At 43.2% G+C, this 7,870-nt stretch overlaps 1 protein-coding gene across 2 annotated transcripts in view; it reads right to left on the bottom strand.

Moving 5' to 3' along the window:
* Positions 1–7,870, bottom strand: part of LOC139381243 (apoptosis-stimulating of p53 protein 2-like) — a 52,040-nt gene that overhangs the window by 13,160 nt on the left and 31,010 nt on the right. For both annotated transcript variants that reach the window (XM_071124717.1, XM_071124716.1), the window contains 5 exons: positions 3,718–3,765; positions 2,878–3,073; positions 814–924; positions 454–578; positions 1–241 (listed from right to left, as the gene is read on the bottom strand). The exon at positions 1–241 is cut by the window's left edge and continues 165 nt beyond it. In XM_071124717.1, the coding sequence (XP_070980818.1) occupies positions 1–241; positions 454–578; positions 814–924; positions 2,878–3,073; positions 3,718–3,765 (721 nt within the window). The remainder of the gene's footprint in view (positions 242–453; positions 579–813; positions 925–2,877; positions 3,074–3,717; positions 3,766–7,870) is intronic.

Genomic DNA, 7,870 nt, shown 5'->3' with positions numbered 1-7,870 from the left:
GTCTGACGGTGGCGGCCGGAGGGGGGTCCTGCTTTGAGGGCAGGGGCAGGGTCTGGCTCTGGGAGGGGGGCAGGGAGACATGGGCCTGTGGGCCCCCCTGGGATTGCTGGTGCTGGCTGGGAGGCTTGGCCTTGGGGAAGGTGCCTGTGTTGAAGCCTGGCTTGCCATAGGGGGCACCACTGGGGGCTTTGGGTTTACTGGCAACGGGTGGGGGAACCTTAACTGGGGGTTTAGCAGCAGACTGGGGAAAGGAGGATATAGAGGAGCTGGTTAGACCACAGAGGAATGGCATGCACACACACACACACGCACACACAACTGATCAAGGACAACTCCTGATGATAAGTGTTCATGTTTAAGAAATGTTCAGTTTTCTGACATTCTGGGCACCATCCATTGGGTCTGCAGTAAAAATAGCTAAGGGGCATTTTTGTTGAGATCCACAGTTCTTACCAGGGTGTCTCTGACCAGGTCGTCACTGCTCTGGTTCTTGCGGAGGGAGGCGGTGGGCACCTCAGTGGGCTCAAACATGGAAAAGGGACGCACCCTCCTGTCCTTCTTCATCCCCTCAGTCTCATCTACACACACAACAACACAGGTGTAAAACATAACTATGCAAGCATACAGGGAAAACAATAGCAAAACCCTATCTGGACTGTGTAAGTAATTAAGTGCATATTCAAGGAAAGTGGCAATTTGACTTCATGTTTGGGTGGGTTCGCGGATATGATTTGGCCACTACATATCTGGTCATCGTGTTGTCGAGTCTACAGTCATACTTATGTGTGGTTGTTGTGCTGTGGGGGTGGTTACCTTGCTCTGTGTTGGGGTTGGGGTGAGAGGTCATTCTGGGCAGTGTGGAGGATGACCCATGAATACTGCTGTTGGGCTCTGGTCCAGAAGGGCCCCACTCTGACAATTTAGCTGAGAGAGGGGGGTGAGGGTGGTGGTTAGGAAGTTGTGGTTTAAGGGGTGTTTTCTAAAAATACTTTCAATTGAAACCAATGGAAGGCAAAATTATATTTAGAAAGGGTCTGGCCAAAGCTGGGCTATATAGGAATACCCTGTGGCAGGATCTTCTCTTTTCTCAGCAGAATTAAGACAGTACAGGAGCGCAAAATGTGGTAGAATTAGCTAGTTCTTTCCATCTTTCTAATTTCCTCAGTAACTGATTTAGACCTGATCGGGCCAGTCCGAAACCACATGGTTGTCAGACTGTCAGTTCTGCTGGAGATAATGTGTTCGTTCCAACGGACCCATTTAGAATGCTGCCGAATCCAGAGTGGAAGGAGAATAGAAACAGGCACGGTTTAATACAACAAACAGGCAGTATTGCCTCACAGCAACACATACAACAACAGAGATCTGGCAGAAAGAGAGATGACGATGACAATACTAAAGAAAAATGTTTCTTCCATAACAAACATACCCCCTGAAAGCGTATTTCCACGCCCACACAACTCTCTCTCTCTCTCTCTCTGCCCACATAGAATCTCCTGAAAGGGTAACAAACCGCAAGCACAAGCGGACACACTCAACCGGAGCACACCACACCAGAGGGAGTGTGTACTTTTTATCTCAGCCCGCAGCTCTTTTAGAGGCTTAAGCAAGAACATGGATTCTAAAATAACCAAAAATGCACGAGAGACAAAAAGCAGAGGAGCCTTAGATATCCAGATATCTAGTGTTAAAGATTCGGTCCGTTATAGGCCAGAGCAGGGGGCTCAGTGTGAAGGTAACTGCCAAAATAATGGAAACACGAGTACATTATGGATACAACGTTTTTGAAAGCAGGTGCTTCCACACAGGTGTGGTTCCTGAGTTAATTAAGCAATTAACATCCTATCATGCATAAAAATGTTGGGCAGGCCATTATTTTGGCTATGCCCCCATAGGATGACAATGCTCCCCATCCACAGGGCACGAGTGGTCACTGAATGGTTTGATGAGCATGTCAACGATGTAAACCATATGCCATGACTGTCTTAGTCACCAGATTTCAACACAATTGAACACTTATGGGAGATTCTGGAGCTGGGCCTGAGACAGAATATTCCACCACCATCAACAAAACACCAAATTATGGAATTTCTCAGGGAAGAATGGTGTTACATCCAACAGTGTTCCAGACACTTGTAGAATCTGGGCATTGAAGCTGTTTTGGCCCATCATATTAAGACTATGTTGGTGTTTCCTTTATTTTACCTGTAGATTAGGTAAATTCATAGTAGCTATTTGACCAATCTGAAGAGGATACTACCGAGCCTTCCCTGGTTCAACCTCTGAACGCACAATCACACAGCAACATGAGGGCTGGTATTCCACCCTGGCAGACATAAGTCACCATTTAGTTGCTGAAGAATTATGGATAAGGAGAAGGTAGGCTACCATCTCAGACGGGCACCACAACACAGCAACATAACCACTGATTCAAGGTCTGGTATCTTTTCAATCCCCTGAATGGTTCAGGTTCAAATTAGCAGGGTAATGCGATCCTAGATCTATGGTTAGGGGCATTGGTAGAGGAAGTAGCCACACCAGAGCACCAAGTCCATAGGTTACCTTCTGACCTCAGAGTCACTTTACAACCGGAGCCCATCTACCAACCGGGGTATCTCAGAATCCTCAACTCCTGTTAAGGGTTGGGAACTCAGTCACATGTCAAACCTCGTACAAGCTCGTCATCTGGATTTTATGCATCACTAAGCTGAGGTAGAGATATAGAGTACCTTAATTAAAAGGAGACTGTGAGCGTAAGAGGTGGAGTGGAGACTTCAGCAGAAGAATTGTCAGGCAAACGTTTGCCAGGGCCAAGAGGTAGGAAGTGAGAGGGGAAAGGTGAAATGAACATGTGTAAGGTTAAGGTCACTGTCGCACCTGTGTTGGCCTTGCCCTGGGGATCTGGTTGTGCAGGCATGTTAGCGGTGCCGTCGGGGTAGACAGCAGGTTTGACCAGCAGCTCGTGTCTCACTGGGCCGCGAGGCATGGTGGACGACTGGATGTACGGGCCGACAGCCGCCACACGAGAAGGACCCTGATGCTGCTGCTGACTCCCCGGACAATCAGAGGGCAGCTAGAGGGAGAAAGAGAGATGGAGGGAGGGGGAGAGAGAGAGTTAGACAGACAGTTCAGAGCAAGCCAAACACGCAGATCCAGCTTGTCATCAGTGTGGAGGAACAACAGGGTCACTCACTGACAGACACCGTATGTAAAGAGTGAAAAGTACAGCACAAAAACAGAAATAATAAATGTTTTAAGCATCTCCCTCAGCTTGGTAGTAGATTAAGCTGTTAGTCTATTTGCCACTATCCTAAATACACAAGTTATGGATGAAAATATGATAAAAGCTAATTTAAGGGAGCTAAACAGTGTTGAAAAATACTCCATCTACCACACATAAAGCCTGATCAAGTTGAACTTTGAAACATTTAGAAAAAAAAACACAAACCAAACTATCAGCTCTCTTTTACGTTCCAATATAACCAAAGTCTTTCTCCGAACGTTTTTGGTTCAGAAAACAAACTTTAGCAGTTGTGTAAAATGAGGTCTTACGCAACGGAGCAGATTAAATAAGTCAAGCCCAAGTCCTTTAAAACAAGATCAAATCAACTGCTACTGGAAACAGAAATGCAGATAATCCTACGGCTGCTGCTGCTCTACCAAGTCATGCTGAAGAGATCAGTGTGTCAGGTCCAGCTCTGCCATTAGTTACTGTACCTGGGGATGAGTGTCTTTTGAAGCCCTCTCCTTACCAGGGTAGCCATTCTTGAGAAAACAAAAACACAAAATGCAACAGCAGTTGAACACACTAGTAGTCAAACCCCATACAAGAACATAAGTCGCTATTGATCAGTTCCTCCCATATGTTCAGACAGAGCGAGGTGAGGTGATTCTAGGCTGACATCTTTCAGGCTAGCGTTTCGCAACCAATGTGTTTGAAACATGCCTTCCAGGTGATGTCAGACAGACCCTTGCTGTGTCGTTGGCCAGAGAGAAGGGTAAATGTAACAGCTCTTTGTGGCCGCCTGAAAAAGCCCTGCTCATTATAATTCGAGGCAGACTGTCACTAAATCCCCTCCTCAAAGAGTCCTGCTCTATTCAGCCTTCAGCTTCTCTGCTTTCATCTGTAATAACTACAGTACATACATATTACACTTTTACCTCTTCAGCTCTCTCCCTTTCTTTACCTCAGCTCTTCCCTTCAACATAGGAGGACTTGGTGGAGATGGTGGACTTCTTTAATAATGTATTACATTATTTTCTACTGGTTGTAACTGACACTTAACCTGTCAGTCTATGTTTTTTTTGTTGCTTGAATTGCTTACGTGTTCGCTATGTGGGGGAAATGGTAAGACAAGCGGAACTACGTGTAACGGGGATTATTATCGTAGCAACACACTTGTCGAGTGAATGCAATCCCACGCTGGGTTAGCTAGGTTTTTCATGTCTTCGGGTGTAGTTCGTAAAGGTTGAAGCGTGTATGTTAGGATTGTAACGTTATAATAATTAAGGATGAAGCGTACATTCATGCCAGGAATAAAAAGTGTTTTTGATTTTCTCCCTTCTGTAATAAGCAGCTAATTAAGTATTTTTCCTTTATTCGTGTGTTTAATCTGATACTGTTAAGTCCAGCTAAACATTTTTGATGTATGTAAGCACTTCAGTGTTATATCAAGCTAATAAGTAACTCATAAGACAAGACAGTTGTAAGAGTGTGCTTAACTGTATTTTCATTTATTTTATAGTTCTAATGGATGGTGATAATTCTGACTAAAACTACAGAATAAAACCGCCAGTTAAAATCAAGGAACAGTTGTGCTCGTGGTTACTGGAGGGAGCTACAGTGAGAACTCAATGCTCTTCACAAGCAAGAGAGAAAGAAGAATCTCACCCAGCTGTAAAATGTCTACAAGATTCCCAATTCCTGGCAAGCCCTGTCATCTGCCAGATAAGAGTTTTGCACCTACCCGCAACCTAAGAAGAAAATCTCCACATAAGGATGTGTCGTGAAGCAGCATAAGGTCAATGCTAACAGGAAGGTCAGACAAGCAAGTACAAGTCAAGGTGTTTGAAGGTGGTCCTATCCTTGTGAACTGCTAATAAGAGGCTAAGTTTACAGTTCGTAAGGGAGATAGTTGTGTATTTCATCAAGACTTGCTGGTATTATGCATCTGCTCTATCTATCTGAATGTATCACTGGTATGTGTATTACTGGAAAAATATTATTTGATACTTACTAAAGAATATATATATAGCTACAAAACATTAAGGGTTAGCGTACACCTATTAATTATATTTTCACCTGTAAGTTAAGTGTAATTGTTTGGTAAAGTGTTTGTTCAAGCTTTTGTTACAAGCGTTATAAGTGTTTATATCACGTACCAAGGTTTAAATTACAGTGAATTAGAGTATAAATGACATACTTATCCAAACCTTATCTAGAATGTCAGTAAGAGGTAGTTTCACTAAAGGTGACAGGGGATGGGATGGGTCAAGTTGAGCAGCCGCAGCAACACCTTGGGAACATCAAACCTTCATCACAACAAACAGAGCAGCAGGAAGAGACCCAGACCAGTGTGGAGTCATGGCTGCCAGCGAATGATGATACAGAAGCTGCTAATGAGACATCACAACAAGAGCCACGAAGAGGTGAGAGGGTCCGCAGGTTAACTGAAACGGGCAGAGAACTGAGTGACGAAAGGTGGAGCCAGCTTGAACATCGTTTCAGGGTCAGCTATGAGAAGTGGAAGGCTCTGGTAAAAGGAGGCAAAACGGTCACTGACAGGCTGTTGCTCTGAAGACCTACTACAAGACCTCCTAAGAAAGTTTAGCCATACCTCTACAGAGCTAAACCTTGCCTATGTAAATTTGCGTCAAATCGACATTCCCGACAATGATATACGCCGCAGAGTTGATACTTGCGAAGCTATTACAAGGTCTATTATCAAGACTGTAAGGTGTCAGTTAGAAAGCAGGGAAGAAGGTCAAAGTAACCAAATAGAAGAGCTGCACTGGGATGAGAGCAATCCCTTGTGCATGTCCGAACTCTCACATAAGTCAAGTCTCAACTATCAGCACTCAATTGCTTCCTCCCAGTCTCAAAGCAACTCAAAAGGTCACCTCCGGATGCTCAAGTGTGTCATCTGTCAAGAGACAAGAGGCTGCGGCAGAAGTTGCTGCTAACCAAGCAGCTTTAGAAGTAATGGTTAAGCAAGAATGCCAACTAGAAGAGCTTCAGAGACTTGAAGATGAAGATAAGAAGAGGACAGCGGAGTGTGCGAGCAAGATGAATACTCAGAGGACGAGAAGAGAGAACTACTCTAACTGCAAATCTGTGAAAGAAGTCATGCACAGAAGTTGCTCATTTCAGAGTCTCTCACCACAACATGTTGTGACAAGAAGACAACAAGAAAATGGCACCAAGACCAAGGAATAAGAGGTGTGAAGTTTGATTTCCTCCCTTACGTAATAAGCATCCAATGAAGTATTTTTCCTTTATTCAATAATCTGATACTGTTATCTCCAGCTAAACGTTTTTTTTTATGTATGTAAGCACTTCAGAGTTATATCAAGCTAATAAGTGACTCATAAGACAACACAGTTGTAAGAGTGTGCTTAACTGTATTTTCATTTATTTTATAGTTCTCACGGAAGGTGAGGATTAATTCCACTTACGGTATGTGGTTGAATTATTAATTCTGTGAGTTTTAGCACTGCAGATTGGAGGGGGGTCTAATGGCATAGAATGTGTTTTGCTTAGTATACACTTTCATCCAAAGCAGTTTACAAAGCAGACTATTTGTGACTCGTTTCAGGAAACTAGGCGCATGCCGTACGTCACTACTTCACAGCATTTGAACGTAAACATTTATTTTTGATCAGAATGCGTTTTTTGGCAGAAATGCCTTGATAACAAACTTGTATTCCATCCATAAATATGAAAACAATGATTAAATTACGAGCCTAGTTGGTTTAGCCACGGATAAATACAGGAACCTTCCTGCTAGCCATGATTGGCTGAGATAATGAATGGGCTGGACATGTTGAGAGATGAGTTTGGATTGGTCTGCCATGTAGCATGCTTCTGTCTATAGCATGAGTGTTGACAGTCTTTTCTACCTCGCTGTTTTTGAAAGATATAAAGTTAGCCATTGAGAACAACAAAAGTTTTCTACTTTCCTCAACAACATTGATGCTCTGAATTTCCAACAGATCAGTTGGAAAAAGTGATGGGCTACTTTCTGCACACACCACGGTCAATGTGACTTGACACAACGCTGGTCAAACAATATGTAGCTACAAACAAAATGGAGTTAAATGGTTCCAGTCTGCCGTGAAGCATTCATCCATGAATACGGGTAAGAGTCTAGCTACATTTTAAGATATGTTTATAATTTTGTCAGAAAGTCGTTTTTATTGCAAGTTAAAGCAGTTAGTTAGCGAGGAAACCTTAGCTTGCTTGCTCACTATCTAACATTACTTGTATGATATGTGTAGTAATATGTTTTAAATCAGAAACCCATTTGCATTAATAGTTATAGCCTAATGTTAGCTAGCTAACATTGAACCTACTTTGTTAGCTTTAGCTGCCTGCAAATTCATACTACATCTATGACAATGTTTGTATGACTTGGGATTATGCAGGTTCGTTGATTAGCTAGCTACCTAGCTAGCTACATGTCTAAACAAAAATACTCCACTTCAAACGGATTATTACATGACCCATCAAATTAGCCAGGTGTGTCTGGGGTTGATTGCGGCCATCTACTGGATTTCATGAACATGTGTACATGTCTAGACAAGTGTAACCCATCCATTTAGCTAGATGTGTATGGGGGGTGGTTATAGCATTTCCTTCAGATGACCCATC

The sequence above is a fragment of the Oncorhynchus clarkii genome, chromosome 23, assembly GCF_045791955.1.
Source record: "Oncorhynchus clarkii lewisi isolate Uvic-CL-2024 chromosome 23, UVic_Ocla_1.0, whole genome shotgun sequence".
Classification (NCBI taxonomy): Eukaryota; Metazoa; Chordata; class Actinopteri; order Salmoniformes; family Salmonidae; genus Oncorhynchus; species Oncorhynchus clarkii.
This window is presented reverse-complemented; position numbering and strand designations above follow the sequence as displayed.